General features: G+C 39.0%; 1 protein-coding gene across 2 annotated transcripts in view; it reads right to left on the reverse strand.

The window, feature by feature from the left end:
* The window catches only part of su(f) (cleavage stimulation factor subunit su(f)), a 455,931-nt gene that overhangs the window by 96,479 nt on the left and 342,489 nt on the right, over positions 1-16,963 (reverse strand). Inside the window, exons 10-11 of one of the 2 annotated variants that reach the window (XM_067142802.2) lie at positions 11,964-12,033; positions 11,682-11,777 (exon numbers count right to left, since the gene is read on the reverse strand). In XM_067142802.2, the coding sequence (XP_066998903.2) occupies positions 11,682-11,777; positions 11,964-12,033 (166 nt within the window). The remainder of the gene's footprint in view (positions 1-11,681; positions 11,778-11,963; positions 12,034-16,963) is intronic. The other variant, XM_067142809.2, reaches the window with a different exon arrangement.

Below are 16,963 nucleotides of genomic sequence, written 5' to 3' on the forward strand. Positions count from 1 at the left end.
TTCCTTCTTTTTCATCCCTGCTCTCTACCTTCTTTGACATCTTAGCAGATTCTTTGCTCCCCCTCTCCTCCTGCACTTTGCTTTTCGTCCCCCACAGCAGAACTTTTAGACTTACACTTCTAACCCTGCTCATTACCTCTCTCCGGCTACTTTCCTCTCCCACCTCCACAGCACTTGCCGGTGACGCATGACTGCCCCCACCTCTCTCTGTACATTGATCAACCTCTTCTTCTCCCTACCGATCTTCACTGTTGCCTCCTCTTCTTTCTTCACACTGGACTTTGCTCCTCTCCTTGCCAATAGCCGTTACTCCGTCATCACCAGATGAACCCTCCTCTTCTCTTGTCACGCCTCTGCCGCTCTTGTTTGCATAATTGCCTGCAGATAACTGCATGATGGCATCTACTGTAATGTATGCGTAGAAGTGCTCTGTCTGTATCTTGCAGAAGCCGCATAACTGGTAGCATATTTGTCCTGCAAGTATGTGCTAAGTCATCTTGTACAAGTGTGATTCGAGTTTGGACATAAATAATAACAGATATGTCCATCCAGAAAATGAATAAGTGGATTAATGCTTTTGAAGCAACGATGAAGGACTTTGAGGTGCGCATTCAATTGTTATCCAGCTCTGCCAACCCCAGGGAAGAGTCCCTAGACTCGCTGAGTGGATTTTCGAGACTTCTGAGGTGCCATCTCCTCCGAACTTGCTGTGCTGAAAGAAGAGCTGTCCAGTTAGGACGGCAGCTCAACCATCAAGAAGAACTCAGTGATGAAGGAAAGCAGTACAGCCATAGAAACTGCCTCCTAATCCATGGAGTCTTCGAGGAAGTGCAGGAGGATATTTCCGAGAAAGTGAGGGAAAACTTCCCAATGAAGTTGAACGTGGACTTCACGATGGAGAGCTTCAACCGGTGCCACAAGATTGGGCGGCCTCAGCGCTCAGCAGCTGAAGTAGTATCTACAGGCAGGCGCCCTATAATATTTCAATTTACCTGCTACAGCAAACATGACCGCGTGAGGAAGGCGAAACGGCTCCTGAAGGGCACAAAGGTACTCATTACCAAGTCCCTCACCAAAACCCGTAAGAGTATATTAAACCTTGCTGGGAATCACTTCAGGGCATCCCGCATCTGGACCCAAGACAGACGCATCATGATTCACCTTCCTAATGGGATGAAAAGATCCATCACCATCCATCACCACTGTCGCAGAACTGGACAGCATAAAAAATCTGCGGGATAACAGTGACAATTGAAATGAAACAACACAGCTCGATAGTGTATTTGCTTGTTATTCATAAGTGTTTCTGCAAGCGTATTATGTGTGTGTCTGTGTGTGTGTTAGTCAGTGTAAGCAATTATCAGGATGTCGAAGTAAGTTGCATGCTATTTCTGTTATACTATTTCTTTAAAATTCAGTTATTCAGCTGATCCAGAGCTCTGTACCTGAAACTGACCTTGGCAACATCCCCCCCCCTCTCACCCCGTTACCTCTCACCACATGCATTCTCCTCAAACAGCCATTATCTCCCTCTACCAAATGTTTACAGTGCTGCCATGTCAATGCACTCTCCTTGGTAGCGTACTTAGATGAAATTCAAGCCATAATGAAGGAAAATAATATCCATATTCTTGGTATTAGCGAGAGCTGGCTTACACCGAGCATACCCTCCAGTATGGTACAACTTGACCGGTATTCACTCTTATGTCACGATAAATCTGATGGCAGAAGAGGAGGTGGCATGACCTTGTACTGCAGAAACTGCTTAAAAAGCCGGGTGATAAGTGTATCATCTAACAATGCACAGCTACGGCCAGAATTAATGTTTGTTGAAATCATTATTAACCAACAGAAACTCCTCATAGTTATTGTATACAAGCCGCCCTAAATAACAAATGTGATTGAATTTGAATTTCGCTTACTTCACCTACTGCCTAGTTATGAAAATATTATTGCCATAGGAGACTTTAACACTGACCTACTTACTAAAACATATGAAACTAAACAATTTATTGACATGTTTTCTTCCTGTGAGATGACCATCCTCCGTTTAGAGCCTACTAACTACGAAACACGCACTCTCATTGACCACATTGTGACAAATAACCCAAACAAAGTTATAACTCACGGCCAGACTCCACTCCCAGCCATCTCCACTCATGACCTTATCTAGCTATCCTACTCCCTCCGAATGCTAAAATATAAACCTATGTTATTTCCAGAAACACAAAAGGCATTGATATGGACAAGTTAAGACCTGATGATTACAATCTACCCTGGAATGACATACTATTGGATGATATAGATGCGAAAGTAGACTAGTTTAACTCCCTTGTAATCACTCTGTACAATAAACACGCTCCTAAACAACAGATAAAAGTTACTCACCCATCTTGTCCTTGGCTAAATAATGAAATTAAAAACATGATGGCCCACCGCGATGCATTTTATCAACACTTTAAACTAACTCGTGACCAAAGTGACTTCGAAAATTATCGGGTCCTTAGAAATACTTACAAGGGTTTGAATCCCCATCAGAAAGTCGTAAAATTTAAGAAACGAGATTTCCACTTCCGGAGGTGCACATGGCCCTGAGCTCGTTAGAGACCGTAAATTTACTTACTTGCAAAACATGACTACAGATATGAATTCTAGCAGTGTTTGGAACATGCTTCGTTCCTTAGGCATAGGGAAACCTCAGCAACAACCTCATGTGCCAGACATACAACTCAGTAAGTTAAATGAGTTTTTTACTGAAGAAAGAACACCACCTAATGTACTAAATTCCACAAACTCAGTACCCAACTCCGTAATGAACCCTTTACCTGACCAACAACGTTTTACATTCCACCCCGGTACTGCTAATAAGGTTAAAAAAGTATAATATTCTATCAAATCAGAAGCCAGAGGAGTGGATGATATCCATATAACTTTCTTACACAACATTATTGGTGCTGTTTTACAAATTATTACTCACATTTTTAACTACTGCCTTAAAAACAGAACCTTTCCTTCACTATGGAAACTAGCCAATGTTATCCCTGTGCCTGAGAAACCCGATCCCTCCCAACCATCTGACTACAGATTAACTTCTATTTTACCTGCAATTTCCAAAGCACTCAAGCATCTGGTTCAAGAAGGGACACAGCACAGCAACAGCCGTGCTCAAAGTGACTGAGGACATATGACAAGCAATGGACAAAAGACTGGTGGCAATACTTACTCTCCTCGATTTCAGTAGCTCGATTTCAACAGTGCATTTGACACTATAAACATCCAGGCTCTATTACACAAGATGCAATCTTATTACTTCGATCAACAAACTATTAATGTTTTCATCGTACCTCAAAAAGCGCATGCAACGGATTTTAACGCTTGATAAAACCTCTGACTGGCTAACCAGGAAGGAAGGTATGCTGCAGGGTAGTGTTTTAGTCCCTTTTCTCCTCCTTTTGTACATAAACAACTTTTCATCTAATTTAAAGAATTGTAGCTACCATCTTTATACAGAAGACTTACAAATATACTGTCACTGTAAGACCAACTTCAACGACTTAATGCTTACTCCTTGAAAAATTCCATTCTTCTTAACCCATCCAAGACATAAGCAATCATTATTGGCTCTTAAAAATTGTTGACCACACTACGATACAAAACTATTCCTCCAGTTATACTGAATGGCAGAGTTATTCCATTCAGCCAAACTGTGAGATATCTTGGAGTGACAATGAACGAAACTTATTGGTCCGAATATATTAAAAAGTGTGTAACAATATTTTCGATACTTCATTCAGTTAAAAGAAACAGCAATATTTTACCTTGTAATGTAAGAGTCAAACTCATACAAACACTAGTGCTTTCCGTCCTCGACTACTGTGACATCGTTCTTGTAGAGGCAACAAAAGAGCAGACTTTGAAACTTCAGTGAGCGCTTAATTGTTGCCTTAGATTTATATACAGTCTGAGTTATGATACACATCACCCCGTTGTATCACACTATTTCATGGCTGAAACCTGATAAACGATGAACGTATCACATACTGACAGATATAAAGACTGCTCTCTGAAGACTGACCACTATACATCTCATCCCAGCTTAAGTATTTGTCCAGGGACTGCCTGGCCGAGGCGGTAAAGGCGTGCTCGGTTCGCCTGGAAGGACATGAGTTCGAATCCTCATCAGAAATTTAAGAAACAACATTTCCACTTCCGGAGGTGCACGTAGCCCTGAGGTTCACTCAGCCTACACCAAAAATGAGTACCAGGTTAATTCCTGGGGGCAAAGGCGGCCAGGCATAGAGCTAACCACTCTACCCCATCAAGTGCCGAGGTTACGAGTAGTGGAAGCCTTTACCTTCCACCCCTCCAAGGGCCTTCATGGCCTGTACGGAGATGACTGCTTTTTTGTATTTGTCCTCCTTTCACAGCAGTAATTTCACTCTGGTTCCTCCCTTTATATTCCCATTCACCGATCCTCTAGGTACAACAATTCCTTTGTTGCGACGGGTTCTAGACTTTGGAATTCCCTGGCTGTCAGTGCCAGAAATACCATCTCATTACTTAAATTTAAGACTACTTACCAAGAGTACCTGCTGAATGCAGCTGACTAACTTGTATGACTTGGATGATCGAATGAATGTGAGTTAGAAAAGTGTAATGTATTTTTGTGTAGGTTTACTATATAATATTATGTACTCAAATTCTGCTCCCAAATGATGTATCACTACAGTGGTTAAGTGTAAGAGTGGGCCAAGAGCCCTAACTTCGGCACCTACAAAGGCATAATGAATAAAATTTTAAAAATAATAATAATTCTTCTCCATTTGCTGCAACTTTTCAGCCGACCATTCTCTTACCCATCTACCATTCCCCACCACCAACTTATTGCCCCTAATGAATGCTCTTCACCCTTGTTGTCTCGCACTCCACATGTGTCTTCTTATCACTTTAAACTCTCTGCTCACTTCACTACCTATATCTTGTTTCAACCATATCTTCTCTTCCTTTGAGATCCTTGCATTCCTTAGGACAATGTCAGCCATCAGGGTAGATATCAATGTAAGCTTAATTGGTCTCCCACCTTTACCTTTCACTCTTCCCACTCTCTGAACCTCATCAATATCCATCTCACTAAATTTTATCTTCATTCTGTTCTCTACCATCTCCACCACCTTATAAACTAGTATCACCTTATCTTCTTTTGCAGCTTCTTCAACACCATATATTAAAATATTCTTCCTTCTTCATTCCTGGTTCCCATCTGCAACTTCTCTCTTGAGTTTCGCCACCTCTCCCTCCAACATCTGAATTTTCTTCCACATTTCCTCCATCTCCGCCTCATTTCTCCCCACTTTTTTTCCACCATATCTGCCTAATTCTTAAAGCACTGTCTTAAGTCCTTTAACTCCTTGGAATGATCCCTTATAATTTCCTTTAATTGGTCTATCTAACATGCTTCCTTCACCACTTCTTTTAATGCCTCAAACTCTTCCCATCCTAGGGCACCAATTGGGCACGGCCCTGGGTTTATCTCTACTCCACATACTATAAGCAGAACTACCAGCACCACTGTCACCACCAGCCCTGCCATCTTCCCTATTTTCTCTCCCTTCATCCTCATACTCAATTCCAATTTTTTCTTTCTCCTGCACAGCTAACTTCCAATCCTCACTTGATAAAGCTCTAGCGCTATCCCCATACTTCAGCACTCACTCAGCACATCCGCTCACCCTGCTTACTTGATCGAAAATGGTGTCTGTTAGTTTCTTAGTTGTGTAGTCAAATACAAAATTATTTTAACTGTATAATCACGCCGTGCTTCTATTTAATTGTAATAAATGCATAATATTGTTCCTTTGGTGAAAGTTTTATTGTGTAGTACTGGATCAAAATCTTTAAAAAACTATTATTTACTGCACATAAATTGGTAAACTCTCAACCTTTACCTCTCTGACGAAATTTGCTCAGAGGGCATCAAAAATTTACCATTTTGTAGCTTGTTTCTTCAGTTTGATGTATATAACCTCCCACCCCCACCCCCATCCCCTATATCCCAAAAACCTGGGTACTGTTAGTTGTGTGTATATTTTTTGCTCCCACATTTTTAATCCCCAATTGCCCCTACTGCCATTATAGATACTGAAAAAGCCATACAATCATTTATTAACGACAACAAATCCAGGAAAGGGACAGGCATTTGCATCTTTCAATGGTGGTGCGTATGGTGAAGCTTGCACCATTGAGTTTCGACTCGAGTCGATCAAAGTGTTGTCACATTCAAGATGACGGTCAAAGTCATTTCTCTTGCACACAGCTGAGTTAACTGCCAAATAATTCATGGTCAAAGAGTGTGATCTGCAATAATGCGCTGATACTTTTACAGGGCCCCACTGCAAATGTTTCTTATTTGTTATCAGGTATTTTGCACATCTTTTAATACACTGTTTTTATTTAATAAGCCCCAGTGGAAAAGTTTTTCATATTATCTCTCGTCTTTTTCATGACTTTTAATACTCTCATCACATCTTCAGAAATGGTAGATAGCCTATATTTTTCTTTGTACCTGTATATAAACGACGTAAAATGCACACTTGTCAGAAAAAAAAAAAGTATCAGGTGTTTATATGTTCATGTTAGATCGTCTTTATTCGTGAATTTAATAGTATGTTTTCTCGCTTAATGTATTATCTTTCCTTGTCTCCTGCAGAAACTCCTAATGAGGTCTTACTGAAGAAACTAACCTCCAAAATCAGTCATCCACTCTGTGCCATATCTTGAGGTGTATCACATTCTAGCTTAATTTCAGTACATAGTTTTAAAATTAATTTACTTCAGCCTTTATTTCTAATGAGTTAACTACTGTTATCAGCCACGTTATTTACACATTTATTACAAAAACATATTTTCTTTCATTTTGAATTGTGCTTATAGCAAATACAGTATAGACAATACACGACACTTCCGGATTTAGCCTTGTTAAAATAGGAGACAATTCGCAAGTGGCGTTCCTAGTGGCATGACCTGGAAATTCGTGCTAAATTCAAATATCAACGGAAATTCATATACAGAAATGGATGAGTAAATTATGTCTAGAAAGAAAGTGTTGTTAAGATAGTAACTTCAAAGTTGCTAAAGCAATTCTGGATAAATGAAAGAAGAATTATTTAACAGGTTGTTATTTAAAGACTGAAATTAACATATAATCAAGATATGAAATGCACTGCTGTGAAAGGGCTTGATCTTTCATTTATGCATTACTTTTTTTTCTTTAGCATTCCTGCCTGAAATTTTCCATTTAGATTTGTCTATTCCCTCATTTAAAAAACATTGTATTATCACATTAAGACACTTGTCAATAAACAGATTGGCACATTCCTGTCTTTTCCTCGTGGAAGGACTACTACTTTTGGAAGGGTTGGTAGCATTTGATGTTTCATTTTTTGGGAGATTCTGTGTTGGTACAGATCATGGCTTTAATCTGAGGAGAGGGATAAAATAAAGAAAAGCATGATAATGCTATCAATAGTTATGTTTTGAAGAATATTTACGTACAATTAGAGTAAGAATTTAACATACCCTTCGCTGTACAGTCGGGGATTTGTAAAGTTGGTGACCTGAAAATGATCTGAACAGATTGTATAATCTTTAATCAAGCGTAATGTTCTTCTTTCATATATACCTTATCAAAGTCACTTTTCTGACATTTCAAAACCCACAGTTCACACCTACAACACATCAGTATTGAAGTTTAACTGCTGCACTATACAATAAAATAAGCTTATTATATTTTAAGCCAGTTAAAATATGGGTCGTGCAAGTCAGAAGTTTAGGAAGTACTATATAAAAATCACTTTGTCACTGGAAGAATATATATGCAAACACAATATTTAATTACATTTCCTTGTCACGAGGGAAATGAAAGAAAGACCGTGAATCCTTCTGCAATTCATACATATCTTTCCACCCATGTTGAGAGGATATATAAAGGAATGACACACGCTACTATTTACTTATGTTAACTTACTGCAAGCGCATAAATAACACCAAAAACTTCACAAACAAATACACATGCTCTTATGACAGAATCAGTAACTCCAGGTCACATAGCTCTAATCGCTGTCTTCCAATATCTTACAGACTGGCTGTCATGTATTATCTCTACTGTATTTGCTTATAGAACACCAGTCGACGAGTATTACTAATCGACTCCGATATTGCCTTCAAGTTCAAATGTTGACGAGTGAGCTCGCTAGAGCACATAGCAAAAAATCTATACCAAAGATGATCGATCACATTCAATATAATTGCCGGAGTTCATAAATATTGATACTGGAAAAAATTATGCACGCTTAATTGCTCATAACAACGGATGCATCAGTGATAAGGTTCTCGCTGTTATTGAAGGATAATACACGATTTAATGTAGGGATTTTCAAGGGACAGAAAAAGCTGTTGTTATAGCGGAGTTCTCACTATATGCCATACTCGCTATAGTGGACTTTTACTGTAGTACCAGACATGTAGCTCAGATCCCAAGCCAACTGTACAGAAAAGACAAGACCATAGTAGTGCATTGGATGAAAAATTCAAAGGCTGTGGGCTCAGTTTCCACTTGTGTCCAGTTATTCATTCTGTTCCATACTTAACATCTCCTTAGCATGTATTATATGTATGCAATATGACATAATAAAATGAATATTTATTTGAAGAGCACTATTCTACTACATATCATTCTTTTGACTCCCATTTCTTGTCAGAACAATTCCGTTGTTTTTCCAAATCATTATCAATAAAAGTATTTTCAGATATGGAATGGTTCATTTTCCAAGCACAGCTGAATCTTGATAATCATGTTGAAAGGGGCCAAGACTACCTTAAATTTAACATCACATGCTTGATTACAGAGAAAGGGAGGCAATCAAAGTAAGAGAATCTTGCCATTATGAATAACTTCTATATTTCTACCTACAGTACTTATCACTATTAACTGATATAGTTCTTGGTTCATGTTCCTGAATTGAACCTGTTTGCTGGTTCTAATATTTCACAAATGTTTAATGATACAAAAATCACCTTGTCCTTAATCATTCATGAAGGTAAAATACACATCCCCCCAATGGCAATACAGCCCTTGAAGGGCCTTTGCCTACCAAGCGACCGCTGCTCAGCCCGAAGGCTTGCAGATTACAGGGTGTCGTGTGGTCAGCACGACGAAACCTCTCAGCCATATTCTTGGCTTTCTAGACTGAGGCCGCTATCTCACCATCAGATAGCTCCTGAATTCTAATCACGTAGGCTGAGTGGACCTCGAACCAGCCCTCACGTCCAGGTAAAAATCCCTGACCTGGCTGGGAATTGAACCCAGAGCCTCCAGGTAAGAGGCAAGCGTGCTACCCCTACACCATGGGGCCGGCTTAAAATATACATACTAGACAAAAAAATTATACCCCTGTATTACATGGTAACTATTTTATTGGCCTGCCTTTACAGCAGCAATTCATTGTGGAATGGTTTTGACAAGTCTATGGATGATATTCACATTGATTTGAAGCCATTCTCTGATCAGCTTGTCCCAAAAGCAATGAGATTTTTTTTTTTATTTTTTTTTTTTTACATGGCAACAATAGGACAGAAAAGGGCTAGGAGTGGGAAGGAAGTGGCCATGGCTTTAATTAAGGCACAGCCCCAGCATTTGCCTGGTGTGAAAATGGGAAACCACAGAAAACCATTTTCAGGGCTGCCGACAGTGGGGTTTGAACCCACTATCTCCCGAATACTGGATACTGGCTGCACTTAAGTGACTGCAGCTATCGAGCTTGGTCGTGAGATTTCTAGGAGGCCTGTTATTCTACTTGATCCATTGTTCGTAGGTTACGATTTTCATTTCCGTGCTGACGTATAACTAATATAATAGAGTTTGAGGGATGTTCCACCATTCAACACATTGTAAAATATATTAAATTTATTGGGCGGAGACCAGTTTCGACTCCCTTGGAGTCATCATCAGTTCTTGTTGAATATCAAGTCAAGGGGAATCTTATAACAATCATCATTAGGGTTGCGTACATTTTATTTTTTATTTTTTACTATGATGTCTTATGTCAACCAATCGAGTTGAGATCAAATGATCTGCTTCCAGCCCTATATAGTCCAATTCTTTTGGAGTTTAGAACATTGAAGTTTTGCTTTTAACACGCGTTAACATAAGTTTCTTCTGAGCTACTCTGCCTCAGATGTTCATGGCATGGAGTTCCCTATGTAATGTTTGTTCTGAAATTGGAACCTGTGATCCATCATTAACTACTCTGAGTAATTATCGCCTTGTTGCAAACTAGTTGGCGGATTCTTCGGGCGACAATCATTGGTGGTTCTTACCAGTGAGCACTTTTTTAGAACCATATTTGGTGTGCCATCTTGAAGTGGACTGAGTTTTCTCCTACTGCCTATCAACACATTTCAGTATGCTCTGTGAAACACAAGCAAATTCATCTATTTCTTGTATGCTATGCCCTTTTGAACGACCGAATGCAATTTCTTCTCTCTGTCAGTCTGTAACATCTCCTTTTTGATTCATCTTGCAAAAAAAAAAAGAAGTCAAGCAACATGACCGTCAGACATACTGCAGACCACATACCTCATGGTCTGCTCTCAGTTCGCTGGGAAGCAAGGCATAATAAATTCTAGCATTGAAAACAGAATCATTATTTTTAAGCTCTCCATGACGGGCCTAATTTTTTGTTTTTGACATTTGTGTGCACTTCAGATAACAGCATGGAGACGAGAGAATGTTCTATCTGTATGTTCCTTGCACATTCAAAATAATTCCTTCTTTGTCTTTTCCATACCTTTTGTGAGCTTTAGAGGAACTACACATTCTGTGCCTATCAGCGACTTCATTCATAAACTATTAACCACTCTTGAAAATTGACTGATTCCATTCCTACACAATACTGTACCTCATATATACTCATTTTTGCCTTTAAAACACTGTATAATATACCTAATAATAAAGTAAGGACTGATCCTTTGCCACAGGTTCAGTACAGTTGCTAATTCCCCTAAGCTAATTTTTTTTTTTTTTTTTTTTTTTTTTTTTCAGTTTTGAAATAGTTTCTCCTCCTCCTTTCCATTTCTTTCAACCTCCTTTTCAAAAATCATAAATCCTGTGTCAAGAGAAAGTTTATTCCTGACTTGGAATATGTGAAACAACAAGTGATAAGAGACTTGAATTTTGGAAACTCTAGTGTATTCTGTTTCCTATTTATTCATTACAATAAAAAATTATATCGTAATATTCCCTCTCCATTAGTCCACTTAAGGTAACATCAACATATTAAAACCCACTATTGTAGCCCTTAATTATTGAGGAAGGTACAATACCTATGATTTCACCAACAAAAAGAGAGGTGTCCTCTAGATCAAGAAAAATATACTAAGGCAACAACTCCCAGGAACAATTCCAACACTCAAAGTTATATTTATTCCTTGATGATAAACAATAACAGTGATCAATTTTAAAATCATTCACAACCCTACAACAGTGACTGGTGTGGTATGGCATCTATAGCTTGATATGAATTACTGAAATTTTGCCATTCCTTATCTTGTACTGTCCTGAAAATTTGGAATGTTTCCCCAGTATTGAAAACACACTCCCTCACAAGAAATTGGCATGCACTCACAAAAAGATTGGTTTCTTTGTCTTTGTAGTTTTTTCTGTGCTCTGCACCTCATTCCACCGCATAGAGTCAGTTGATTCTTCGTCCATCTGTTTGATCCTGGTATTGTACAATGAACAATATCAACACCAAGGTTAAGGACAATGACAAAAATGGGTAAAATAAAAAAGGAACTTAAAAGGGAAAATAAAAGTTCCAAATTAATATCAGTAACAATAGGGAATTGGGTTAAAATAAACTTGATAAAACTTATTCAACATTCCATAGTACCATATTAGAACTTACACAGATTTTTCAGGTTCGAGACTTCCTGACGAAAGGACACGTTCAAATAAAACTCGAGTGTTATTATCCTCTGAAATAAGAATAAAACAAAGACAAATTATTTCTCTTTCCATTTAAAGTATTTCACAATATTTAAAATAAATTTATGACACTAATACCATTACAAAAAATTTACTATTTAAATTTAAATTTACCACTAAATTATGAAAGGAGAGGCAATAGGCCTTGAAATGAGTAGGCAACTAGAGGGTACAGGAAATTATCATGAGCAGAACACTGAATTGACTGCTGTGAACAGACATGGAAGAAATCATAGTCCATGGCAATATAGAAATTCCACTGGTTAGGAAAATGCACAACAATACAAGAAAAATGCAAATTGGTCATCTTTATATTTAACAAGTATGGTCTACAAAAACTTCTGACTTGTTTTAGGAAAGCATACTGCTGTCCTTAATTTGAAACAAAATTATGATATAATTTACTTTCAAAGAATGAACCTTCATTACAGCTTTTCTATTTGCTTCCGATACCAAGTGTGATGATTATGTCGTGTGGCCTCCGGAGTGGCCTGGCGCAGGCTTTCTTGGTTGATGGTATGCAAGTTCATAGTTTCCTTTACTCTTACACATTAATTAGCTACCAATGTTCATAGAAACAAAGGGTGAATTTTTTTTTTAAATGCTATTTGTTCAGGGCGTCGACCCATGTGGATCTTTTGCCCCTACTGGGACCATATTGTATGAACCTGCATGTAATTGGAATGGTGGTAGTGTGGAATGTTGTGTGTGAGGAAAGGAAGATTAAGGATGTCACAAACACTCAGTCCCCAGGCCAGGGATATTAATCATTACAATTAAAAACCTCTGTCCTACCTGGGAATCGAACCCAGGGCCGTCGGGTGACAGGCAGACGTGTTGCCCCCTACACCATGGGACTGGACAAGCGTAAAGTTTACGATGGAACCAAAAATCTCTGAGTGAACAGAAGAAAACGTTAAAACACAGACTGTAATGAGAGATTGGAAAAGAGTAATAAAAGAAGGATGAAACGAAACTGTATAATTATGAGGATGATATCTATTGTCTTTAATAGTTATTCCTGAGAGTCTCGTAAGGTCTCAACTGCCATTAAATCTTCCACCTTGAGGAATTTCTTTACTAGTGGTTTAACATCCCATCAGTCCCACAGTCTAGGGGTAGCAAGCTAGCTTCTAACTGTGAGGCTCCAAGTTTGATTCCTGGCCAAATTAGGGATTTTTACCTAGAACTGAGGGCTGGTTCAAGTCCACTCAGCCTACACAAGAACAACAGTTGAGGTGCTATTTCTGTGAGATACTAGTCCTATTCTAGAAAACCAAGAACAACAACCAAGAGGATTTATTGTGCTGACCATGCATCACCTCAAAATCTGCAGGCCTTCAGGCAGGGCAGCAGTCAACAGGTATGTCAAGGGCTATCAGGGATGTAGTGCCATGGGGAATGGAGGCTGTGTTGGGTTTAACGTTGCACTAACACGTGGAAGCTTCTGGGCGGTGCAAGGATGGGAAAGACTAGGATTAGGAAGGTAGCAGCCATGGTCTTAATTAAAGTACAGCCCAAGAATTTGCCTGGGTTGGAAGTGGAAAACCACAGAAAACCATCTTCAGGGCTGTCGATGGTGGGATTTGAACCCACCACCTCCTACATGCAAACTCAAAGCTACACATTCTCAACTGCATAATCTACTCACTTGGTACCTTGAAAATACAGTATCATCCCTTTATTTTTATAATTCCTTTCTCTGCCCTATCTTCTCTAGTCAGCACCATTGTCTTCCTCTTTTCCGTGCTGATTTTCATTCCATGGTTTTCAATAATTTCACTCAACATGTCAAGTTGCCCTTGTACTTCCTCTCTGTTTGCTCCACACACCACAATACCATCTGCAAACAGCATTGCCTTCAGGTCCATATTTTCCTTTGTTTCTTTTCCAATTTCATCCAAAAACACTGTGAATAACAGTGGTGACAACACACTTCCTTATCTAGTCCAGTTTCATTCCAAAACCACTCTGCCCTCCCCCACATATCTGGACACTGCTGTAACAATGTTTGTAGATTGCTTGCACATATTCTATCATTTGTTTTCAAATTGTTTCTGTTGCATTACTTTCCATACATTTGCTCTGGACACGCTAACGTAGGCCTTTTCTAAACCAAGGAATGAATGTCATCACTATATCTTCTCCATATCCCCTATTTTTTTTCCATTATCTCCCTCACACTGGGCTCTAGTAATGATATTCCATTTCAAAAGCCATTCTGCTCTCCTTGTAATTGTCCTTCAATCTTTCCTCTCATTTTCTTTTCTAGTACCCTTTCAAATATGTTTGCTACCTGAGATACGAGTGTGATTCCTGGGAAGGCAAAATATCGTAAGCAACATTTTTTGTCAAAAATTGAGGTTACGATGTTTATACATCAATTGGACTCCACTGCACATGCTGGCCAAGTATCGTAACGCGTCAAATGAATCTCTAACAGATGGAATTACTGCTGCATACCGAGTGTAACAGCCTGCCTGAATACTGGTGGGAAGTAGCTGGGGAGTTAGATCTCTCTCTTCTTTAGCATGCCATTCCTCTGGTTCATAAACTTTCTGGTACTACTAGTACGTAACACACTGATTCATCATAGTATTCCAACGATTGGATCCCTACTTTGAGGCACTGACTGGAACGAGCAGTGTGCACATTTAATGGAATAACAGCAGAGGAATGTTCACGGCTGTCTGCACCCTGGTCATTCCAGCACTGACCCTTTGGACTGTTAGATTGGCACTGTAGTACTGTTCGTCAAAAGTAAGAAAATGTGCAGTTTTTCATTTGATTGAGCATTTATATGATAACATTGCTTTTAATCACTACATTCCTACTGACGTCATTATAATGACCTATGTTGACTTCAATTGGGAAAACCACAAAGACAGTCTTTCTGAGAATTCTGTAGCAAAGCACGGGTACATCAGCTAGTCAGTAATATACAGAGCGCCAGCTGTTACATCTTAAGCACCTGAGTTGGAATCTTGTAATTTCTGTACAGATTATCGTACGCAGTAAGTTTTAATTCTGGAGGGAACATGAGATGCGTCAGTTTCACTGTTTGTGACTTTTGTCGGTCATTGCTGTAGTACAGGTTTTATAACTGCCGCAAATCAAATCGGCACTTGAAACATAAGGCAAATCTGCTGGCGGACCTATCTCATGTTCATTCACAGCTAATACACTAGTGGAATGCAGAAGAGGGGCAGGAAGAGAACAGGAAGAGCTGCTTTTTGTGGCAGACTGGACTGAGCAGGTACGGTCAGTAAGTAAAAAAATCGGTTCATTGTCAGTACATATTCCTACCGTTCGTGACCGAAGTGAATTATGCCGCTGAAAATTCTGAAATGAAGTTTGCGACAACAAGAGGACAAATTTGATTGTTCAGTGTTCATATTTTTATGAATTAGGAAGCTGAGGGCAGAAATAATACTTTGCAAGTTGATTTACATCGCACCGACACAGATAGATCTTATGGCAATGATGGGACAGGAAAGGGCTAGGAATGGGAAGGAAGTGACCATGGCCTCAATTAGGGTACAGCCCCAGCATTTGCCTGGTGTGAAAATGGGAAAACACAGAAAACCATCTTCAGGGCTGCTGACAGTGGGGTTCGAACCCACTATCTCCCGAATACTGGATACTGGCCACACTTAAGCGACTGCAGCTATCGAGCTTGGTACAGAAATAATAAAAACATAAGAACAGTATAGAAGAGAGTTGTTGAAAATACAACAAAAAAATAGTAGATGCAACAAAAGTGTTGTAGAGGACGGTCAAGAGAATTTTAATTGAACAATTTGGCCATGCGGTTATAGTCACACAGCTGTGAGCTAGCATTCGGAAGGTAGTGGGTTTGAATACCACCGTCGGTAATCCTTAAGATAGTTTTCCGTGGTTTCCCATTTTCACATGCGGCAAATGCTGGGGATGTACCTTAATTAAGGCTACAGCTGCTACCTTCCCAATCCTAGCTCTTTCCCATCCTTTGGTTTCCAAAAACCTTCAATGTATTAGTGTGATGTTGAACAAGTAGCAAAAATAAAAATATATATATATTAGTAGAATAGAGACAACACGAGACTGAAGAATCTTCATTCGGTACACCACAAAAAACATGGAAAGAGAAAAAGCATGTAGCAGATTTTTAAGATTTCAATGCACAATCCATGAATTTTACATTCTTAAGAAAACAACTCCATCAATAGCTAAATTACGACCTGTGTCAGGAGAGAGGACTGGCTTCCAAGCAAGTAGTATCAGTTTGAGAAGTACTGTAAAAGAGTTAGGCTTCAACTGGAAGAAGATTAGAAATAATAGAAGGGTTTTAATCGAGGTCACCTATATAGCGAGAGAGCTACACCACACCTCTGGAGGCCACACACCATGACATGACAGTAGTTATCTCGTGAATAAATTTGTGAGTGAGTTGCTGCAGACACTGAGTGTACTTCTGATGACTGATGGATGATATCCAACAAGGAGATTAGCAGGTGATACAAGACGAGTATCTAAACATTACTTACGACTCCAAACACAGTGATCTATTACCACAAACAGACGATGAGGAGTGATTAAAATGTTCCTTTCTAAATATTATACTGTAATCAGTGTAATTTCCACTTTCATTCTCTTATTGTAGTGTAGTAAGCCAATTTTTCCTTTGTTTTTACCTACATTTCTTAATACCATCATTTAAGAAAATCTCTTATATTTCTCATGCCATATAGTCCTCCAAACTAATCCCTCCAAAATATCATAAGCGCTACAAAAGCTATCGTAAAATGACTACTTTGTTAAACAATTCACTCCACAACAACTGGCAAACAATCGTAAGCGACATTCCTAACTTTAAAATACGTTCCTTTTCACTACGACTGAATAAATACATAACCTAATATATGACAATAAAGTGAAAAG

The sequence above is a fragment of the Anabrus simplex genome, chromosome 1 (assembly GCF_040414725.1).
Source record: "Anabrus simplex isolate iqAnaSimp1 chromosome 1, ASM4041472v1, whole genome shotgun sequence".
In the NCBI taxonomy this organism is placed as follows: domain Eukaryota; kingdom Metazoa; phylum Arthropoda; class Insecta; order Orthoptera; family Tettigoniidae; genus Anabrus; species Anabrus simplex.